The sequence below is a fragment of the Aspergillus caelatus genome (genome assembly GCF_009193585.1).
Source record: "Aspergillus caelatus strain CBS 763.97 unplaced genomic scaffold BDV27scaffold_42, whole genome shotgun sequence".
Lineage (NCBI taxonomy): Eukaryota > Fungi > Ascomycota > Eurotiomycetes > Eurotiales > Aspergillaceae > Aspergillus > Aspergillus caelatus.
The window spans coordinates 1,093-21,604 of record NW_022475305.1 but is presented as its reverse complement, the minus strand read 5'-3'; the positions used below and the strand labels follow the sequence as shown (position 1 = coordinate 21,604).

General features: G+C 49.5%; 8 protein-coding genes across 8 annotated transcripts; 2 read left to right on the top strand and 6 right to left on the bottom strand.

The window, feature by feature from the left end:
* Positions 1-357: 357 nt before the first annotated feature.
* Positions 358-2,070, bottom strand: BDV27DRAFT_124527 (putative class III aminotransferase). The gene is made up of 3 exons (XM_032066106.1): positions 1,712-2,070; positions 1,267-1,610; positions 358-1,197 (listed from the first exon to the last, which is right to left on the bottom strand). Exons 1-3 carry the CDS (start codon positions 2,025-2,027, stop codon positions 481-483), a joined length of 1,377 nt encoding a protein of 458 aa, XP_031930063.1. The 5' UTR covers positions 2,028-2,070; the 3' UTR covers positions 358-480.
* Positions 2,071-3,678: 1,608 nt separating this feature from the next.
* Positions 3,679-4,885, top strand: BDV27DRAFT_82161 (HAD-like domain-containing protein). Its single transcript, XM_032077696.1, has 5 exons — positions 3,679-3,773; positions 3,882-4,022; positions 4,091-4,390; positions 4,458-4,606; positions 4,703-4,885. Exons 2-5 carry the CDS (start codon positions 3,901-3,903, stop codon positions 4,837-4,839), a joined length of 708 nt encoding a protein of 235 aa, XP_031930062.1. The 5' UTR covers positions 3,679-3,773; positions 3,882-3,900; the 3' UTR covers positions 4,840-4,885.
* An 857-nt stretch (positions 4,886-5,742) lies between these two features.
* Positions 5,743-8,442, bottom strand: BDV27DRAFT_170227 (putative C6 transcription factor; the record flags this gene model as incomplete). Its single annotated transcript, XM_032075241.1, has 7 exons — positions 5,743-6,286; positions 6,348-6,604; positions 6,689-7,126; positions 7,196-8,027; positions 8,089-8,207; positions 8,266-8,289; positions 8,362-8,442. The coding sequence occupies 7 exons, from the start codon at positions 8,440-8,442 to the stop codon at positions 5,743-5,745; spliced, it is 2,295 nt and encodes a 764-aa protein (XP_031930061.1).
* Positions 8,443-8,969: 527 nt separating this feature from the next.
* BDV27DRAFT_170226 (ABC transporter ATP-binding protein) lies at positions 8,970-13,593 on the top strand (the record flags this gene model as incomplete). Its single annotated transcript, XM_032075240.1, has 10 exons — positions 8,970-9,376; positions 9,455-10,111; positions 10,191-10,470; positions 10,529-10,690; positions 10,735-11,500; positions 11,593-11,762; positions 11,852-12,381; positions 12,449-12,564; positions 12,618-12,808; positions 12,907-13,593. The coding sequence occupies 10 exons, from the start codon at positions 8,970-8,972 to the stop codon at positions 13,591-13,593; spliced, it is 3,966 nt and encodes a 1,321-aa protein (XP_031930060.1).
* A 158-nt stretch (positions 13,594-13,751) lies between these two features.
* Positions 13,752-15,021, bottom strand: BDV27DRAFT_124520 (uncharacterized protein). The gene has a single exon (XM_032066105.1). The coding sequence runs from the start codon at positions 14,769-14,771 to the stop codon at positions 14,115-14,117; it is 657 nt and encodes a 218-aa protein (XP_031930059.1). The 5' UTR covers positions 14,772-15,021; the 3' UTR covers positions 13,752-14,114.
* A 607-nt stretch (positions 15,022-15,628) lies between these two features.
* On the bottom strand, positions 15,629-17,372 carry BDV27DRAFT_155355 (MFS general substrate transporter; the record flags this gene model as incomplete). The annotated part of the gene is made up of 6 exons (XM_032072118.1): positions 15,629-15,974; positions 16,037-16,474; positions 16,520-16,692; positions 16,749-16,816; positions 16,869-17,116; positions 17,167-17,372. 6 exons carry the CDS (start codon positions 17,370-17,372, stop codon positions 15,629-15,631), a joined length of 1,479 nt encoding a protein of 492 aa, XP_031930058.1.
* A 672-nt stretch (positions 17,373-18,044) lies between these two features.
* BDV27DRAFT_155354 (class II aldolase/adducin N-terminal) lies at positions 18,045-18,943 on the bottom strand (the record flags this gene model as incomplete). Its single annotated transcript, XM_032072117.1, has 5 exons — positions 18,045-18,139; positions 18,203-18,260; positions 18,312-18,475; positions 18,565-18,728; positions 18,828-18,943. 5 exons carry the CDS (start codon positions 18,941-18,943, stop codon positions 18,045-18,047), a joined length of 597 nt encoding a protein of 198 aa, XP_031930057.1.
* Positions 18,944-19,922: 979 nt separating this feature from the next.
* Positions 19,923-20,269, bottom strand: BDV27DRAFT_155353 (uncharacterized protein; the record flags this gene model as incomplete). Its single annotated transcript, XM_032072116.1, has 2 exons — positions 19,923-20,018; positions 20,075-20,269. The coding sequence occupies 2 exons, from the start codon at positions 20,267-20,269 to the stop codon at positions 19,923-19,925; spliced, it is 291 nt and encodes a 96-aa protein (XP_031930056.1).
* Between the last annotated feature and the right edge of the window lie 243 nt (positions 20,270-20,512).

Sequence of the window (20,512 nt, the reverse complement as noted above, 5' to 3'; positions counted from 1 at the left end):
ACAAGCAGGCCAGCAGCAAGCAGAAAAGAAAGGGAGGGAGGGAAAGGAATGGAAATAAGAGAAAAAAAAACGGACACAACCGACGGAGGCAGAGGCAAATCCTACGCATCTAGTCTTACTAAGCGTATAGGCACATGGCTATCAAAGTCCCTCACGGCTGGAAGGGTTGCAACGCATCAGAATAATGAGTGTAGGAAACGTTTACGTTACATCTGTGTCTAGGGAGTGCCATCTGGAGGTTTCTTTTCACTTGGATATAGATTGTGCCACTAATACAATAGTCATGAGGTAATTATCAGCATAATGCTTGCAGGATTATACTTTTGGTCGCTCCCAGTCCGTCCTTTTTCTTTGCCCTTTTTTTTTTTTTTTTTTTTTGCTTGCTCCTTCTTGGATAATTCAACTAAGAACAAGGTAAATCAATGTAGGCAAAAGAAAAAGAAAGGCTAGACAATAAAACATTCCACAACCAGTAACACTTTACATAACTAGCGCAGCTACATCTTCAAATACACTGTCAATAGTTTGAACCAGACGTCTCACGATCTCGTCCACATCTTCTTTATGGACAATGTACGGTGGTGCAAGCAACAGGTGGTCACCATTCCAACCATCAACCGCACCAGTGGCGGCAAATAGGCAGATATCGTATCCCCTTTCCATTCCCCTGGACTGCATGCGCTTGCTGATGGCGAATGCCGGAGAAAAAGGAGTCTTGGTGGGTGGATCAGCCATGAATTCAACTGCCCAAAAGAGACCACGCCCTCTGATATCTCCGATGTATGGATGGTCACCCAGGTGTAGCTTTAGTTGTTGGCCCAGATACTGACCCATCTTGCGACAGTTCTCAATGAGGTTTTCCTCTTTGATAATACGCTGGACTTCGACTGCTGCTGCGCAGCCCAGGGGGTGGGATTGGTAGGTCTGACCGTGGACAAAATACCCACCACCGTGTCTCAATCCATCCAAGACACGGTCGTTGACAAGTAGCCCAGAAATGGTTCCATATCCAGCGGCGAGACCCTTTCCTACGAGCTCAATATCTGGAGCGACGCCATCCTCCTGCCAGGCATGTGAGATTCCGGTCCGGCCCATGCCGCACATAATCTCATCGAAGACCAGGAGGGCACCATAGCGGTCGCATACATCCCGCACGGCTTGCAAATATCCTGGTAGTGCAGTAACACAGCCCAGGGCCTAAATGTTCAGACAGATCAATCTCTCATCCTAACCACCTAAACCATGCTGGGGTCCATGATCACCTACCGTCCCGACCATCGGTTCCAGGAAAACCGCACAGACCGTTTCAGGCCCAAGTCGTTGGAACTCGTTGTCCAGCTCCTCCTTGAGTCGAGCTACATATGTCTCCGGATCCTCATTTTCCATGAGGCCGTGGTATGGATCGCACGCTGAGACATGGGAGATATTAGAGGTCAAAATGGAATCAAATCGACTCTTCCTCGGCTTAAAGTCTCCTAATGCCAATGCCCCTAAAGTGCACCCATGCCACGAACCGTGCCTGGAAATGAACCTGGTTCGCCGTGTGTTCGGCGACTGCTCCTCGAAGTACTGATAAGCCAGTTTCATCGCCGCTTCGACGGCTTCGGAACCTACGTAGCCCACGAATTTAGTTCACAAATTCCTACCGAATGGTCCCTTGACGCGAGAGATGATGCATGGAAAAAACAGAAGAGGGGAGTTGATTGGTTACCAGATCCAAGAATGCACGCCCGAGACAGCTTTCCTCCTGTGGACTCGACCAAAAGATCTGCAAGCTCCATTGCTGGTGTATTTGGGAAGAATCCCGGGTGGCAGTACTCCACTTGGTCAAGTTGGGACATTATAGCCTTCTTGACACGACCTACGCCGTGGCCAATTGCAGAAACAGCTGCTCCGCTCGTGGCATCTAGTATCTTCTGTCCATTTTCGAGGTAAATATAGATGCCCTCGGCTGACTTTACCGAAGGGACCGTTGGATCATGAGTGACATTCTTGTACAGGTATGCTGGCTCCGCCGCGGATCCCATTGTACTGTAATAGTATCGGTTGTATCTTGCGGGGGGTTTGAATAATGAGAATCTCTTAATCACGAAATCGTGAAACCGTTGGGCCTTCCACACGCTTGATTAAATAGTTGGGTCTTGGGCAATACATAGGTATATCAACATCAGATGCTTTTTTTTCTTTTTTTTACCGAAGCTTCCGATCAATTTCAGTCTACATGGTAAAAGTAACTACGGTAGCCAGTCAGTATGGCTAGATTCAGTTGTAGCCTTCGCATCAATACGTTTGTCGTAGAGGGTTTGGCAAGTCTAGGCCTTATGCGACAATTGTGAACCATTGCTTTCGTGAAATGCTACCTATTCCGACTCTACATCTGTAGATTCTTCGGAGTTAGGATTCCTTCCTCAATCCTAACAAACCATGGGTCACCACATTGCGTTCCGCGTGGAAGGCTGATGGCGTGTCTGCAATTCTTAGCATACTCCAGCGCAATTCAATATCCACATATAGCATAGGTTGCATCAATGTATCCAATATAATGTTACCTTGCAGGTTCAAGCTAATAGTAGTGACTCATAGAGTATAGCCTTCCTCGAATAAGTGATGATCTAGGGTAGTAACATGGCATCTACAACGATGTAGAGAGAAGTGGCTTGCGCAAAGGACACCTAACACCGAGTGCTGAATTGCATATGTGACACGAAGCTCAGGTATTTAGCTAGGTGGGTATTGAAACCATCGCGAATAGCGGAATGTTGCATTCCCAGGGTTCCGGGTATGTGGTGTGGTGTGGCATGCTCCGTTTGCGTCGAGTGCAGACAGCAATCCATCTTAACTGGAATATGTAGACGGGATTTAAGTTCAACCTTCGCTATATGACAAATGCTTAATTTACGGACCTATGCTGGTCATCGATTAAAATGATCAGATCTCGTATACGACTGGTTAATGTATAGGTCGCTCAGGCAGTGGAAGCAGTCCCTTTCGGGTAGGAGATAGATATCGGCTGTCAGTACAAGACCCACAGGATTAGGTTGTCATATGCAGAGTGAACCAGAGGTTGTGCAGAATAGTTGACCCACCTAGAGCACAGTTATTGTGGGATATGGCATTCAAGTACCCGACATTGAGCACTGGATACGCCGGAAATGTGGTTACATTCCCTGGATCTGCTCTCAAGGCTAGTGACACCTGAAGGATCGCTGCAAATGGCAACTTCCGAACTTTGGCCCTCTGAGAAGCTAGATCTTTATCTTGTCCATATCTTAGTATACCTGGAAGCTAGATAAGGTTCCTCATTACACGAGAGATAGAAGCAATTATAGATGGAGCTACAGGTGTAAATGTCATAAGATCGCAGTTCACGGCTAGGCCAATCTTTCGCGATAGGTAACTTCGGAATAGGAAACCTTCGTAGTATTTTACCTCATACAGATCTCTCTGTCATGTATGTAATGATCATATACGCAACTGGAAAAATCTAAGATCTCATAGCTGCCCACCACCAGGCTTACCGAGGAGAGGGGCACCCAATTGTCCTTAGATAAACTTAAATGTTAATAACACCAGTGGATACGTTTCGATACCCTTGCTCCTTTCTATCATCTGTTTAGGTGCCATTTTTATCCATTCGACTGTTCTTGAAAGATCCTCAATCGTGATCACAGGCGGCATAATGGAGTCCCCTGAAAATGAGCTGCTGTACCTCAAGGAGAACCCCAAAGCTATCTTTTTTACAGACTTTGATGGAACTATTACTCTGAAAGACTGTATGATACTCTTCCCTAAGGCTTTCCTTGATCTTTCCCTTTTACTCCCATCGTCTGGTTTCCCTCCGTCATGATACTCAGACACGCCCGTCGCTGAATGCAATCTAGGCAATGACTACCTGGTACTATGTCGACCCCAATATCCAATCTCCGTAGCTTACCAGGTGTGAAGGTGGATAACTTTGGGTTTGGGATGGAAATGCGACGTAAACTGGAGATAGAAGTCATGAAAGGAAATATGGCTTTCAGGTAAGAATTCGATATCCGTATACAATTTCTGTCATTTCAGACAGCAACTTGACCAACTTCACCAATAGAGATGCATTCCACGCCATGCTCCAGAGTGTACAGATGCCGTTAGCGGATTGTCTGCGAATTGTACAGGATAATATTCAGCTTGATCCACACTTCCTGGATTTCTATTATTGGGCAAAACGGTGTAATATCCCGATAGTTGTCCTCTCCTCTGGGATGACCCCTTTCATAACCATGTTGCTGGAATCCGTTCTGGGCAGCAATCCAGAAAATATATACGTTGTTGCCAATGACGTTGAGCCTCACAGCTTCGGGGACAAGACGACTGGGAGTGGATGGCGGATTAAATACCGTGACGACAGGTAAGGGCAACAGATTTGCTGAGCCGTTGAGTGAGTCTTCACTAAACCGAAATGATGAACTACACAGCGCCTTTGGTCATGATAAATCACTCGAGATCAAGCCGTACTTTGGGCTACCCAGCGGAAATTGCCCTCTACTTTTTTACGCTGGAGATGGCGTCTCGGATTTATCTGCCGCATCGCAAACTCACGTTCTTTTTGCAAAGGAGGGTTTGGGTGAGTTCTCCTGGTGAATTACTTTCACAATCTCGCATCCACCTGCATGGTTGGCTACTTGTAATTGATAATAAGCGAGCCTAACGTATGAGGTAGACCTAGTGGATCATTGCAGGGAAAGGGGAATTCCGTTTATCCCCTTCGACAACTGGAGCTCTATTCTTGACACGATGCAAGGTATTTACGAAGGTCTGTCTAGGGCAGGAATCACGGGTTATTCCAACGTTGTATAATAATCTAGCAGACTCCGTGACCTGATACGCTGAAGGGCAAGCCGCTTATGTCACTTTATTCTCCGGCCAAAGTCCCATGTATCTGCAGGATATGAAATGAACTTCTGCGTACATTCTTTTTCTTTTGAGTTGAGACTCCCACGGGCAACATCATTATAGTAGTATGATTGTGGTTGGTATTAGGGATGTCCAACCCTTTCCTGGTTCCCCCTCGTGTGATATCCAGAATATCTAATATTTTAGAGACTGATCTCGGTTGAGAAATCTTTGTGAAAAGATAATATCTAGATACGGTGGTTCAGGGTTGATGCCTGGGTATACTGGAGACCTTCGTATATAGGACAGGAAAGTACAGTTAGAATATTGCTTTAATACCCCAAGCTTCCCAATCCATTGTCTCTCCTTATTCATTTGTGTATTGTCCGTAGAGACTCGAGGCTGTTAAGCTTCCCCCCCTCACACAAAATCTTTTCTTGTAAATCACAGTGTAAGATGCTTGGGAAGGCCTTAGCTTCGATTCGAAACCGGCAGTTCGACCGAAATAAGAAATGAATATTGGAATGTCGCCATGAGCTTGTGTATGCCTAGGGTTTATAGAGAAGATATCATCACATCTTTACATGTCGCTTTCCTGTTCTGCTTTCAAGCAGAATACCGGATGGCTATCGAGCTAAGGCACTTTTATATTTTGTCAGGAGACATAAATGTATGGGTATAGAGTATTAGTGTTGATATCATTTACTCCCCAGAACGCGGTGGATTGGAATTCAGTCAGGGTCAATAGCTATGGTCAAATGATACAGAGCGCTACGCAACTACCACTACTATACTGCCCGACTGGGAGTACAGGTTCCACATCGCCACAACATCTCCAAACGCATCTCAGACCACCACGACCGTGTTCTATGTATCCTCTAGCAGTCTCATTATAGCCTGGTTCTTGTTGAACCAGTCCCAAAGCTGAGCTCCCGAGAGATCCATCCCCATGTCCACATCCCCAAATACCGTAGGCTCGACCAGCCCATCTACAAGGCCTATTCTGTGCCTGTCAAACTCATCATGTGATGCTATGTGGCTAGGGGTATCTGCAGTATTCGTGGTCCCCAGGTCTCCCGCCATCCCGCCAGGGTGCAATGTATCAAGCCCACGACCGTCCAAGGTCGTGCCGGCCAATGCGTCGGCAGACTGCGGCCGAGCCATCGGCCAAGGCATTACCCCTGGCCCACCGCTTGTGCGGGATTTGACCTCAACGTACTTAGCTGCGACGTCGTACAACGCCCGGAAGAGGCGACGTTGTTTGCTGCATGTGCTATGTGCGCTGGGATTCGAGGTAGACTCGAGCGTCTCGACGAGACCTTTCATTTGCTCGAGGTCCGAGGCCTCCGACGTTTCGATGATGTGACAAAACAGTACAATGAAGGGGATGAAGGGAGATTGGGTGATGGTCCTGCATCTCCCTGTCAGATCGATCTCGACGAGAACAGAACGGGGCATCACCGTTAACGAACCAGTTGATGTATGCTTCGAGGAACACCGTCTTCCCTCGCGCTTTGGTGATCACAGCGACGCATTGGTCGTGTTCATGGAGGGTATCCCTGGCGGCGGCGATGCATTCTTGACAAAATGCGGACGTGGATGGCTCCTCGGGGGAGATACTCCGATAGATAAGCGTCAGCATGGAAAGGCCGATGACTCGGTCGGAACGTCTTGCGATTTCGTGGTAATCCAGGCCCAACACGTGCCCTTTGCTCGCCTCGTAATGGTCCTGCAGCCAGTCAGGCGTCGGCGGTGTCTCGAGGGGGAATGGGGCGATTGCATGATCCTAGGCATATAGCTGGCATGAACTCACGTGGATATCTTGCGCATGTTGCATGGCCGTTTTCAACTCGGCTGCCAGAGCCCGAGCACGAGTCGTGCGGACGTGTGGCGGTTGCCTGAGGGCTCCTGGACTGTAGACGTCATCGTATATCCGGCCCTGTATACTCGCCATGTTGATCCAACCGGGGGCCAGTTCAGCCAAGAAAGAGCCATGGGGATGTTCCATACCAAAATGGCTCAGAGTGATGTCCTGGTCTCGGAAGGTCGATGATCGGCCGAGGCGGAGGGACAGCATCTTTTCGGTCATGTATATGGTGGAAAATAGGTTCCTTTTTTGGGCCGTTTCTTCTGGCCCCTCTGTGTCGGCAGGAACGTTATGTTGCAAGCCCAGGGCCTGTACCATGTGCGAGGCGGAATTGATGAAGTTCCACGCGGCAGATGGCTTGTTCTTCTGAAGGCAGTACAGCGACTAGTATATACGGTCAATGGGAACGGGGCCTTTCGATTGACTCGTAGGACGAACCAGCAAGCTACTTACCGCCATGCCCATCGCGTATGCGAAGTCCATATCGGTTGGCTGATGAAAGCGAAGGTTTGCAAGGACCGTCTCGAGGTTCGCCGCGCAGATGAAAGCCTGCGCGTCGTAGTCTTGTTTTGTGTCTTCGTTCGGGATGATTTTGGAGCATTCACAGAACAGCCAGTAAAGACCGCAATGGACGATGATCAAGTCGGCTTCGCTCGCTGAACCAGGCGATGCGACTTTGATTAAATAGTCGCTGAACTGGCTGGGTTTAATATAGTCCCCCAACCATAGCGTGGCCACTTGCGGGTATTCTCTGGCCATACGTAAGCACATGAACACCTTGTCAATCGGCGGTAGAGGAAGATTCCGAGTCGTTGAGCCGGATGGGATCTCCTTAGCATGAGGATAAAGTGTACTGAGCGTATCAGCTTTTTGGTTCCCAGAATGAACGGCAGTCTTGAGGCCGTTCAGCACGGCTTGCATCTCGTGCGCGACCTCGGCGTTAGTCGCGCTGTCAATGGCATTTTGCAGAAACCGACTAGCAAAGATCGCGTGGGCGAAAAGAGACGATTCCCCCTCGTACTCCGCTTTGCCGTGCACTTCACGAACACCTGCACCAGTGGGACTGTATGGCAGGGAGCCTTGGTGAGGTGTAGAGCCGAGTGACGGAGTTGATGGTGTTGGTCCGAACGAGGAGGATGAACAGCGCTCCTCTTGGCGCATGTTGATAGAGTCCATAAAGTCGAAGGATTTATCGGTTCTGCTTTTGGTCGGTTCATGACTCAACTGGCGCACCCTCTGGCTGAGCTCGTCGAGTTTCCTTGATATTTCATCCAATTTAGAATCACTGGATGACTCTTAGCCTGGTATTCTGTCTCCCTCCGGCTTAGTGTCTGGCAGGTACTTACTATGTCTTCGAGACCATGACCCTCTGTCGCCTTTCTCTCGGCTTGGGGCCGCTTGCGTATGAGCATTGGGTCCCAGCTTTAACACAGTGACCACACGGGCTCCCCCGGTCGCATTTCACCTGGACACGAAATTAGACATTAAAACCACCGAAGGAGGGAGGGCTTGTCGTCGTTCACCTTGCGCTGGCGGCAGCGATAACACTGTTTTCGCAGAAGCTGATCAGTGACATGATATGGTTTCACATAAGATGAAGTACATAGCGGTCAGCTCACTGCTAACTTCTCGGTCGCGGCAGGATGCTGTTCTTCGTCTTCGTCCACCCGCAAGGACGAGACATCCGGACTGTCTTCCATTGAGAGTGCGTGAGCGAGCGGTAGGCGCGAGCTTCCACTGTCAAGGTTACGTGTTCGTGTCAGTAAAATTACTAGTAGAAGTAGAAGGCGGAGACATCGGAGGATGAAAGTGAGCGCGAGGATCCGAAGGCGCTTCCAATGCTGAAGGCTTGGCGCGGGTCGTCGGGTCTTCGGAGGCTCGGAGACTCCGCCCTCTTCCTCTCCCTCTCTCTCTCTCTATGCCAACAACAACATCATCATCACCACTCCCATATTATGGAGACCGGACGTGGTTACCTCCAAGCTCCCGAGGTATTCTAAGGCTGAGAAGATAAAATGCTGACACTCTCAAGGCAAAGATTTGGGGATGTCTTTCGTTCAAGTACCCCAAATTGGTTCCATTCTTTTTCTCGTTCTACATATATATATATCTACTTCTCTACTTCCAGAGTCATTCCATTTTGCCAATTACGTTGGGTCGAGCCATCCACGCTCGACATCTCACTGTAATCATCTGCTCCTTTATTTTTCTTCTTCCCAACGCAAACATGGTCGCTCATTTAGACCGGCGAGACGTCGAGGGAGCTGCCGAAGTAGGCAACGATACTCAAGTCTTAATCAAGCCTGAAAAGGAAGAGGAGGAGTCTGCCGAGAAGAAGAATGGTACAAGTGGTTTCCTGGTATGTCTGGCCGGAAAGATGAGGACTGAATGCGTACCGGTACGAGTGATGGCTGACGAGCTGGGACGATTTACCTGGCAGAGAGTGTTCACCTTCGGCAATCCCAAACTCTACGTCCTTGAATGTATTGCTTTCGTTGCTGCTATTACGTCGGGCGTTGCTGTCGCGATGGTCAACCTGGTTATGGGAAACTTCTTGACACTGCTGAGCGACTTCAGCTTCTCCGACATGACCTCAATGCCAGGAGACTTCATGGCAGCGGTGCGGACGTCGGCGTAAGAGCATATTGCGCCCCCTCCTCCCTGATTTGTCCCCAAACGACGGGCAAGGATCATATGCTAATGCAATTAAAGCCTGTACTTTGTTTACATAGGTATCGCCCGCCTCGTATCTACCTACATCTACGCCTCTCTCTTCACCTACGTCGCGTACCACTTGACCCGTAATGTCCGACAAAGCTATCTACGGGCTGCCTTGAGCCAAGAAATTGCATACTATGACCGGGGCGTCGCCGGCTCCATATCTCAACAAGCGACCACGAACGGCAAGCTCATCCAGTCCGGCATCGCAGAGAAACTCGGCATCGTCATCCAAGCCATTGCCACCTTCGTGGCAGCATTCATCATCGCATTTGTCACACAATGGAAGCTGACGTTGATTCTTATCTTTATTGTGCCCATTCTGCTCATTGTGCTCGGCACGGCCAGTGGCCTTGACGCCATCATCGAGACTAAGATCTTGCAGATCTACGCTCAAGCCGGTAGCTATGCCGAGAGCGTCCTGGGAGGGGTCCGGACCCTGCAGGCATTCAGCCTTCAACCAAGGGTGGTAGCCAAGTACGACTCGTACCTCCAGCATGCGTACACCCAAGGAATGAGAAAGAATAAGCTATACGGCATCGTCTTCGGAGGACAGTATTTTGTCGTCTACGCTGGCATGGGCCTGGCCTTCTGGCAGGGTATCGCCATGTTCGACCGCGGCGAGATATCCGATCTAGGAACCGTCTTTACGTCAGTATCTCACCCCAGGCGAGCGAGCAGCCAGACTGCGAGCCGTTTATAGAGATCCCGAGACTAACCAAGACGACAGTGTTCTCTTTTCCATCATCATGGCTGCAAATACGGTCATGCAAGTAGCACCGCACATGGTCACCTTCAGTCGCGCGGCAACTGCAGCTTCGGAGCTATTTGTTCTCATCGATAGACAATCGGAGATCAACCCCTTCGACGAATGCGGATACCAACCTGAAGTGACTGCCGGCTGTATTGATTTGCACAATGTCAGCTTCAGCTATCCTACGCGTCCAGATGTCCCTGTCTTAGAGGACTTCAGCTTGAATATCCCCGCAGGCAAGGTCACAGCATTGGTGGTGAGCAGTCTCCGGTTGCACCTGTCCTAGAATTCTCTAATAATATGGTGGTTCAAAGGGACCATCTGGCTCAGGAAAGAGCACAATCATTGGCTTACTCGAACGGTGGTATAACCCCCGCACTGGAAGCATCTCCTTGGATGGCAAAGACATCAGTCAGCTCAACCTCAAGTGGCTACGGACCAACATCCGTCTAGTGCAACAGGCAAGGCACCTAAAGGTCGTACCACAAACGTGCAAGACACCACTCGCTAACGATTCCAGGAACCGGTGCTCTTCAACACTAGCGTGTTTGAGAACATCGCCAACGGCCTCATCGGCACCCAATGGGAGGCTGCATCGCAAGAGGAGCAGATGCAGCGCGTCCAAGAGGCCGCGAAGCTCGCCTTCGCGCACGAGTTCATCCAGACCCTGCCACAAGGCTACCACACGCGCATCGGCGAGAGAGGTGGCCTGCTCTCGGGGGGACAGAAGCAGCGGATCGCCATTGCCCGCAGTGTGATCTCGGAGCCCAAAATCCTACTACTCGACGAAGCAACCAGCGCGTTAGACCCGCACGCCGAGGTGATTGTGCAGAAGGCCCTCGAAAACGCCTCCAAGAATCGCACGACCATTGTCATCGCCCACAAGCTCGCGACCATCCGCAACGCAGATAACATCGTCGTCATCTCTAAGGGTAATATCATCGAGCAAGGGCGGCACGAAGACCTGGTATCCAGGAACGGCGTCTACGCCTCTCTCGTCAAGGCCCAAGACCTAGCTCCGGCCAACATCGAGATCGGCCACGACCTGGGGAGTACCAGGACTTCTGATGAGGTTTCGGAAAAGAAAAACTATCATGTCGGTCGCATGCAATCTCTTGGCAGGATTCGGACAGCCGAGGCGCAACAATTGGCAGCATTAAGGAACCGAGAAGAGTACGACTTGTCCAAGAAGACGGACATTATCCACAATATTTGGAAGCTTCTGAAAGGGACGCAGGATATCTGGCTTTGGTTCGCGGTCACAATAGCCACGTGTATCGGGGGAGGTGAGTGGTCTCGACTGAGAATGGCTCCCAAGGTCCAGCCCTTGATAAAACGGTATTGTCGTTGCACTTGCTCACCACGATATCACTCACAGCCGCCGTCAACCCTGGACAGGCCCTCTTGCTAGGCAATATCATGAGCGTCTTTACTTCGTCGAACGTCGTAACTCGCGGTAATTTCATCTCCCTAATGTTCTTCGTCATGTCGCTCGGCATTCTCGTCATATACTTCGTCATGGGCTGGTCGACCAATACTATCGCACAGGTGAGAGCTTCCATGTCTTCGACGCGGGAAGGAAAGTCCCGATCCTAGTCTCGCATCGCGGTACTGATTTCGAGCCTACCGAGTCCTAGAGACTCAACAGGAAGATGCGACGTGAAATTATGGAATCCTTCCTCCGGCAGGACCTCCAGTTTTTCGACCGAGCTGACAATACGATCGGTGCGCTCATCGGCCGCCTTGATTCATACCCGCAAGCCATCCTGGAGTTGATGGGCTTTACCGTCGCCATCATCCTCATGTCCGTGTTGAACATCGCCGCGTCTAGCATCCTCGCAATCGTAGTGTCTTGGAAACTTGGGCTAGTTGGTGTCTTCGTCGGCCTGCCGCCTATGATGCTAGGCGGCTATGCGCGTGTTAGGCTCGAGGCTAAGATGGACGACGAAATAGACCAGAGATTGTCGGCGAGCGCTTCGGTGGCTTCGGAGACAGTCATGGCGATCCGCACCGTCTCTTCGCTTGCCATCGAGAACACCGTGCTGAGGAAGTACGTCTACGAGCTCGACCTCGCGATATCTCATACAAGCAGGCCCATGTTCTACATGATGACCTGGTTCTCTCTCACACAGTCTGTCGAGTATTTCGTCCTGGCCTTGGGGTTCTGGTGGGTCTTCGCTTCTTGGATTCACCTCGTGATGTAAAGCGGTTCGACTGATTGACTGAGTGAACAGGTGGGGATCGAAGCTAATCAACGACGGGGAAATCAGCTTGTACCAGTTCATCGTATCATTCATGGGTGTTTACTTCTCTGGCCAAGCCACCGCGTTGGCTTTCAGTTTCGCCAGTAGTGAGTCTAGGAGGCTCAAATCTTGCTGGGATCGAGCAACTGACAGTTTCCAGGCTTAACCAAGGCGAATCAAGCTGCCAACTACTACTTATGGCTCAAGGGGCTTGACGGAACTATCCGTGAAACTGATGACAACCGCAAAGAGGGACCTAAGCATAGATGTCGCTCCTACGACCTCCACGATGTGCAGTTCTCGTACCCTCTGGCGCCTGAGAACCGGGTTCTCAAGGGCGTGTCTCTGTCGGTAAGTACCTCCTGCGCTTGAGGGAAAGTTGCTTTCTATCATCTAGGTGGAGATTAATTTGGGAGTAAGGAGTGCTCACTGACCCTAATCCTGCTTAGATTCAACGGGGTGAGTTTGTGGCATTCGTAGGTGCATCAGGCTGCGGAAAGAGCACTATGGTCTCACTTTTAGAGCGCTTCTACGACCCGACAAGCGGCGCCATCACTATTGACTCGTCTGCACCCTTGTCGTTCATCAACCCTCTTCTGTACCGCAAGCATGTGGCCCTGGTGCAGCAAGAGCCGACGCTCTTCCCAGGCACGATCCGTGACAATATCTCGCAGGGCATGCCGGACCTCGGCGTAACGGAAGCGGCGTCGGACGAGGCGCTGGAGGAGGCCTGCCGGGCGGCCAACGCATGGGACTTTGTATCCTCGCTGCCCGACGGCCTTAATACGCCGTGTGGGACCAGCGGTAGCCAGCTTTCCGGGGGTCAGCGGCAGCGCATCGCCATTGCTCGAGCGCTGATACGCAAGCCCAGCGTGGTCCTGCTCGATGAAGCAACAAGTGCGCTTGACACCGAGTCGGAGAAACTCGTCCAGGGCGCTCTGTTGGAGGCTGCGTTGTCCAACGATCGTATCACCATCGCGGTGGCGCACCGCCTTTCGACGGTCCGCGACGCTAACTGCATCTTCGTCTTCTACGCAGGCAATATTGTGGAGGTCGGGACGCACAGCGAGTTGGTCGCAAAGGGAGGGATGTATGCCAAGATGTGCGAGGCTCAGAGACTTGACGGCGCTGCATGATTTCTTCTCCAAATGTAATAGGATAGTAAACCGCTGTATATGTAAATTTACTTTTGTTTATTAATAAATGATTCAGGTCAAAACCCCTCCGCTGGACCCGCGGGTTTGGTGAGGCTTACTTAATGTATTTATATATCTTGGTATTACCGAATCAGAGAATTTATACTGACATAGATTCTTCGCAGATAACTTACAGAATAGGTATATTAACCCGTGGGTTTACAGGAATATTCTTGAGTGCAACATTAGGAACCGACGTGCGACGAGGCCTAAACACAGTAAAATTATAAAACTTGGACCTAGTTGTGGTTGGCATTCGTGCCATAGATTTGCCCTATAAAATGTAAGTGGCTTGGCGGATTTTCACTTCTGGCAGTTTCTGATCCGGGATAATATCAACTCGCAGCCTCTCACGTATTTGGATCTGTGATACTCATGGCAACTTTGAGCATTCTAGTACATTTGAGTATCTACATTGAGACAGGGATATACAGCTTTGCGCGAGATAGGGGAGAATGTTCTTAGGCGACGACCTCCTTGCCGGTTCCGAACTCGATGTTATACACCGGCTCGTCTAGCGGAGCTGTGCTGCCGAGACCACTGGGACACGAGGGCTGGTTGCTGACAGAGAGGTCGAGGCTGCACACCTCATCAACGCCATAGTGGCAGACAGGGTCGGCGATGTTGTACAACTCGTGGTTTTGGGCGACAAAACTGTCGGGCTGGCTAAGACATGAAGAGAGAAAGTCCATGCTGTTGGCTGCCGAGAGGGGCAGCTTGCCGTTGTCCATGAGATCGGCGCACTTGCTAGGGTCGACGACCTCATACTTCATATGAATAGCACCTCCAGTATGCGGGTCGTCTTTTGCAGATTTGCCGAAGGCGAGGTAGTTCCAAGCGTCATATGATATATCGTACGCGCCGCCAGAGGTATCAATCTTGAGGATGTGGAGGGAGCGGTCCTTGTAGGTGACCTTGACGCAGATGTCATTGCAGTCGACCGCGCTGGGCCAATAGGCCACACGGTTGGTGTTGATCTTGCAGCCGACAACGCCGACTGAGGAGGAGTACTGCACGTGAGGAGTAATGCCTGCGCCTGTGCCCCGGGGGACAAAAGGGATGGTGGCAGCCAAGGCCAGTGAGGCCGAAGCGACAAGGAGTGTAAGTTGACGGAACATAATATAAATACACGTGATAAAAAAAATTGATCTAAAGGAATGACGTGAACGAAAGTATTCAAAGGAGTGTGATTGTATGGCATAAAGAACGAACTCGAATATGAGCGGCCATGGCCTCTATTTAACAACGACCAGCCGTAAGCTTGTGGCTCACATTGAAATTGCATGGGACTCTAGTTGCAGGCTAATTTAGAAATATCATATCTGAGCTAGCCGAAAGGAATAGAGGCGTTAAGGAGCGTAGCATGCCTGTTGTCTGATAGTAAGCCTGAATAAGAAGGTGGTATGGTGTAGCTCTGACCCACATGTTGGCAGGGGAGATTTAACAAAAACATAGTGGGTCAAAAGTATTGCAACTCCGTTAAGCACGAGTAGCATAATGACTTGCTTATTTGTCAGGAGGTAGGTAGTATAGACGAGGGTGTGCACATTAGCACGTTCGGGTAGCTCTTAGGGCCAATCCTTTCGGCCCGGCCGACAAGGTCGGTAGTTCCCGATGATTCGGCACCAGCCGAGAGGGATTTCATTTATAAATAATAAGTAGATTCATGAATGAAAAGAGACGCTGAATCTAGACTATAAATCGCCTAGTACTCTTCTGGCCGCGCAAGATTCATGAGCCTAATACCCTCGCCATCTGCCACGCCACTAACACTAACCGGGGTCCAAAGAGAATGATTATGCTAGTTCGCCCGCAGGGTAACAGGCTTCTCTATTAAAGCTATGGAACATCTATGCACCTGATCCCGAGGAGTCGGGACAACCAGAGTCCTTCTAGACTCCAACTCACATTCTTCAATCACTTTCAGGTACAGCATTCAATTGCCATACCTTGTCTATTCTTTATAAGAAGAATACTACAAAATGTATCTAATCCCTGTATGACGTCCTTCCAAACCGCCATCTTCAACCTGACTGCTGTCTTGGGCCATGTCAAGACGCTTGTTCATCCGGGAATGTACCATGCGAATGACAAATGCTAATATGGCGACGAGTAACGCGATTCCGGCCGTTGCACTGCCACCTGCGATGTACCGTGGGCCGGAGGACGATGGCCACATATAACTGCCATAGATAGAGGCCGTGTTGCCAATCATATTCGCCGTCGCGATTGCCGCGGATCGTTTGACCAGGGGCCGGGGGAAGGAATTGGCCACCCATGCGATAATGATCTGATAGGCAGAAACGGCACCCATCGGCATTCTACACAGTCAGTCAGTCAGCCCTGTTAGACCTAATGAATGGATACAGATACGTACAGAAACATGCCGAAGAATCTGGCACCAATGTTCGTGGTCGCGGTGCAGATTACGCATCCGACTACACTCACGAGCATCAACGAGATGATATGCAGACTGCGATCATTCGTGCGGCCCGACGACCATGTCACCAGAAGGGACACCAGAAAAGTGGCAATCCAGACCGGTGCAGTGATCAGCAAAGTCTCGATATTCCCATAACCCAGTGTCTGGACGATGGTTGGAAAGAAATACTGGAAGTTCTGTGACAGGAGCGAGGAGTGTTGGAGCAAGATGAACAGGTAAATGCGCTTGTCGGAAAAGACCAACCATAGCGCCTCGCGGAGGTTGGTCGACTTCGCTTCGTCGGCTTCTCCCGCATCATGAATGAGACGCCATTGCGCGTATAACTTCTCTGTCTCATTAAGCCACGATGTGGTTGCGGGATAATTTGGCAAGAACAGACTGGGTCGTTAGCATTACCCTTGGGAGGGAGTACAGGGCACATACATGGATATCAACGATATTCCCACGGTGATACACCCTTCAATAATGAATAACCATCGCCATCCTGATATGTTATGGGCACCGTCTAGGTTGCCCAGGACACCGGCACCGATCAAACCGCCAAATGCGTTGGCCAACGAGCTTCCTGCGTAAAACCAGGCAATTCGATGGCTCAGCTAAAGAAGAGTCAGCAATCGTGCCACATATGGGGCTGATGACCATTGAATCATACTTCTTGACGGGTGTACCAACTCGACCTGATCCGATCAGCATGATCAACCTCTTGAGCGCCGCTTCCAACTGACTTACATCAACATAATCGCCCCCGGAAAGAACGGGGCCTCCACAAAACCGAGGAAAAATCGAGAGAGGACCAATCCCGTAAACGATTGGGTGGCAGCCTGACATGCTGATATCACCCCCCAGATGGCCATTGTGATCCCCAGAAGTAACGAGGGCCGGACGCGTGTGAGGAGGAGATTGGACGGTAGCTGCATGAGTAGGTACCCGACGAATAGGATGCTGGTCGCGAGGTTGTAGTCTGTTCCTTCCATCTTCAGGTCCTTCTCTAGGGTGCCGAGTCGTGCTTGAGACAAATTACTACTCTGTCAGTTTCACCGCGATTGATGGAAGACGAGGAGGGTACGTACTTCCGGTCCAGAAAGTTCAGTAAGTACATTAGGATCAGGCATGGCAGGAGGTGGAAATCCACCTTGCGGAGGAGCTGTCTGGTCATCTTCCGATGCCATTCCGGACTTTGGGAGACGTAAGTCTGATAAATCACATCTTGCTCCGACTGCTCAACCTTTTGGACATTCTCAAGATATTCGGTGGGCATATCCTCTGGCTTTGTCATATTGGGATGGGTGGATGGCTGGTTGGAAAAGTCATATCACTATCAACCGGATTCACCCATGAATTTCTCGCTGTCTATATTTATTCGTGTTTGTCCCTCGTCAATCGGGGCATGTCCGATTTCCCCGCCTTTGCAAACGCGGGGAGGAAAAGTTGCTCGGGGTAGCATTTCCCCGGATCTGCATCGGAGCTCAATGCTCTTCCAACTTGGCGCTACTATACCTGATTCAATACTATAGTTACCTAATAGATGAGCAGTTTAGTTAGAGAACACCATTTTCTCTCCAACAAACAGGGGGTGGCCCCTCGCTGTAAGGCTATAAGGAGGCTCAAAGGCTTAGGAATTGCTCATGGCTTAGGAGTCTCTGTAAAAGTATGTTCTCTATGTAACTTTACTAACCACTGGTGGGACAACTAGTGAGGGTTAATGACAGTACTATAGAGCTAACTTGGGTGGTCTTAGGACCGTCCAAGGATGTGAAGTATGTCAACCTCGATTTTTGCCATGGCACATGTATGCTTCATACTGTAGGTCTGGTTGTCCCTCCCAGTAGAGGGTTTCTGGGTCACTCGAGTTATCAAATATGTACTTCGCGCTTTCTTCCGGGATGAAAACTTTCGGCAATCCATTAGCTGCTACCGCCTCGGCTAGAAGCTGACACTGGCAAGCACGCTACATGAGAGTCATCAGAAAACATGCTTCATCCACCGTGGAGCCAACAGTGAGAAGACCATGGTTCTGGAGAATCATACCCTTGCCCTTTGGTCCTACTCAGTTGTGGATTTCATTAATACATGTTTCTGCAGAATGCAGGGATTCGAAAGACCCACCTAGCGCGGTACCAATGCGGTCACCTTCATCCTTCGTGAGTACAACCCCTCCAAAGTCCTGCAAGCGATCAGCGATAGAATGATGAGGGGGCTAAGGGTATTGCCGAACCTGATACACCGCCTGGGCATCCCCATACAGGTAGGCAGCATCTTGGGTAAGCATTTCTAGCGGCCGTCCGAAAGCACTCCATGCCATACCATGGGGACTATGAGTATGACAAGCCACCATAACGTCTGGTCGAGCCTTATGAACCGCACTGTGAATCAAAAACCCTGCAGCATTCGCTGGTCAGCTGCGATTTCCTGGAATAATCGTTCAGTGTTAAAGTCGTATTGACGAATGGCATTGGGGGGAGTATTACCACCAATCGGCACTCCCTCGTAGTCCACAAGGATCATGTCGCTTACTTTTAATAGGCCGAAGTGCACTGCTAATGGGTTCTGCAACGGATTAGCCTTGTAGTTCCCCTCCAGGATCTCCCTTGGTGTGTTGCAGGGCGTACTGTCCAAAATGTGTGCGGATTTTCTGGGTCTCGCACCGAGATGTGACCGGCCATCCCGTCAGTATACCCGAAAGCGTGCAAAGACGCGGAAAGCAAGCGCCATTTTCTCCAGCATACATTACCGCTGTGCAGCAAAGGTCGGATGCTTAGGGATATCAGGAAGGCAAACGCCTTGAGAAATGAGTTGTAGTGGTGTCTCTACCTCCTGCTGGGTTTCATCATCCTGCATGGGAGCCATAGTGACTATCCTATATTGTAGCCGCTATACTGCAAGACATCTTGTGTGCAAGCCACTAGAAGGGTTAGCCTTCATTATTTAAACCAGCAAGGAATGATCTAGTCTGGCGATAATACGTTCTATATAACGGCATTCATAAAGCTTCAGGCTGCTGTTGCTACTGCTTCTACAAGTGCCTACAGAGTCGCCAAGCTGCGCTAAACCATTTATAGCAGGAAACTACGGGTATCTCAAAGTCTAACCGAGTCGAACAACCAATAAGGTGTCGGTCTTCGTATTCTTTGGCCCAAATGCCTTTAGCTTGGTTGCAAATCGACGCCGTGAGCTCCACATACACAACCGAATCGGGTAATTTTAAGGACTATATACATAGAATAGTATCAAGACTGGCGACTTTCAAAAGAAATATCGCATTCTAATTACTAAATTCTTATTATAAACCGGCTCTACGAGCTGGTAATCCATTACGCTTCGGCATGTAACAGTTTGCCTTCCCAATTAGATAAAAGTATGGGGTAAACTGTAAGGGAGTGGGTATGGCCCAGCCACTCTGCTGTGCCGACACCCCTTGCTTCCTAATTGTTTTCAACCTTCTGCTTTCATATCTTGAACTGTTTTCGAATCGTCGCCGCACGCATCTAGGATAGGCAGCGAAGATAAATAGCATCCCCCTTATCTGATATTGAAGAGGACAAGGATTAGTTTTGTTAATATACGATCTATTAACCATTACTATCTCTTACCTTTTATCGTCACCAACTCTTACCTAGTCAACGGGTTATCTATCCTGCTACATAGATCCTTACAAAAACATAATATATGGAAGGATAAAGCATACCAAGGCAATATTATAAGAATGTTAAGTATTAGATAGTCTAAAGCCAACTTATATAAAGCCCCAAGGACTAGTTCCTCATCATAGTGACACGCGTAGAATAATCGAGTAATTGCACTATCTTTACACTATTGCACGCTAGACTTATTTAGGTGGGAACCTAAAATCAGCTACAAACTTCAAGCATAGCATAGGGTCATCATTACTAGTATAGCCCTCTGCTTCGATGTTGTATTTTGCCTTTCCTATATGTTAGTAAAGCTATCTTTACAGTTAAATGTGTGCCTTAAACATACCAATGGAATTTCTCTGGGCAGATCCGCAGTATGAGTGACTTCATATGACCCTGGCTCGACTGGGCATTGGATGGTTGAGTTATAATTTCTGAGAGTTTCACAGGCGTCGAATTCCTTTTTTAAGAGCTTTATAAGGCCAAGCTTCACGACCACATCAACGTAGGCACCCTCTTCAATGGTGTTATAAACAGTCATCATGAGTTTTACTTCGAGAGGTTTGCCGCTAAACTTTGTTAGCTATAGATATAGATATAGAGAGGATGGGAAAAGGGAGATGGGGTGTAAATATACGCAGAAGGTGAATCAGGGTTAAGTGATATCCTTTTTATATCAACCGCGTCGTCCGGTGAGCCGCAGCTTTCATAGCTCCAACCATTACTAATGTGAAAATAAGGTGAGGTGATTGGAAATTGAAAGGCTATGCTGGAAGTGAGAAGA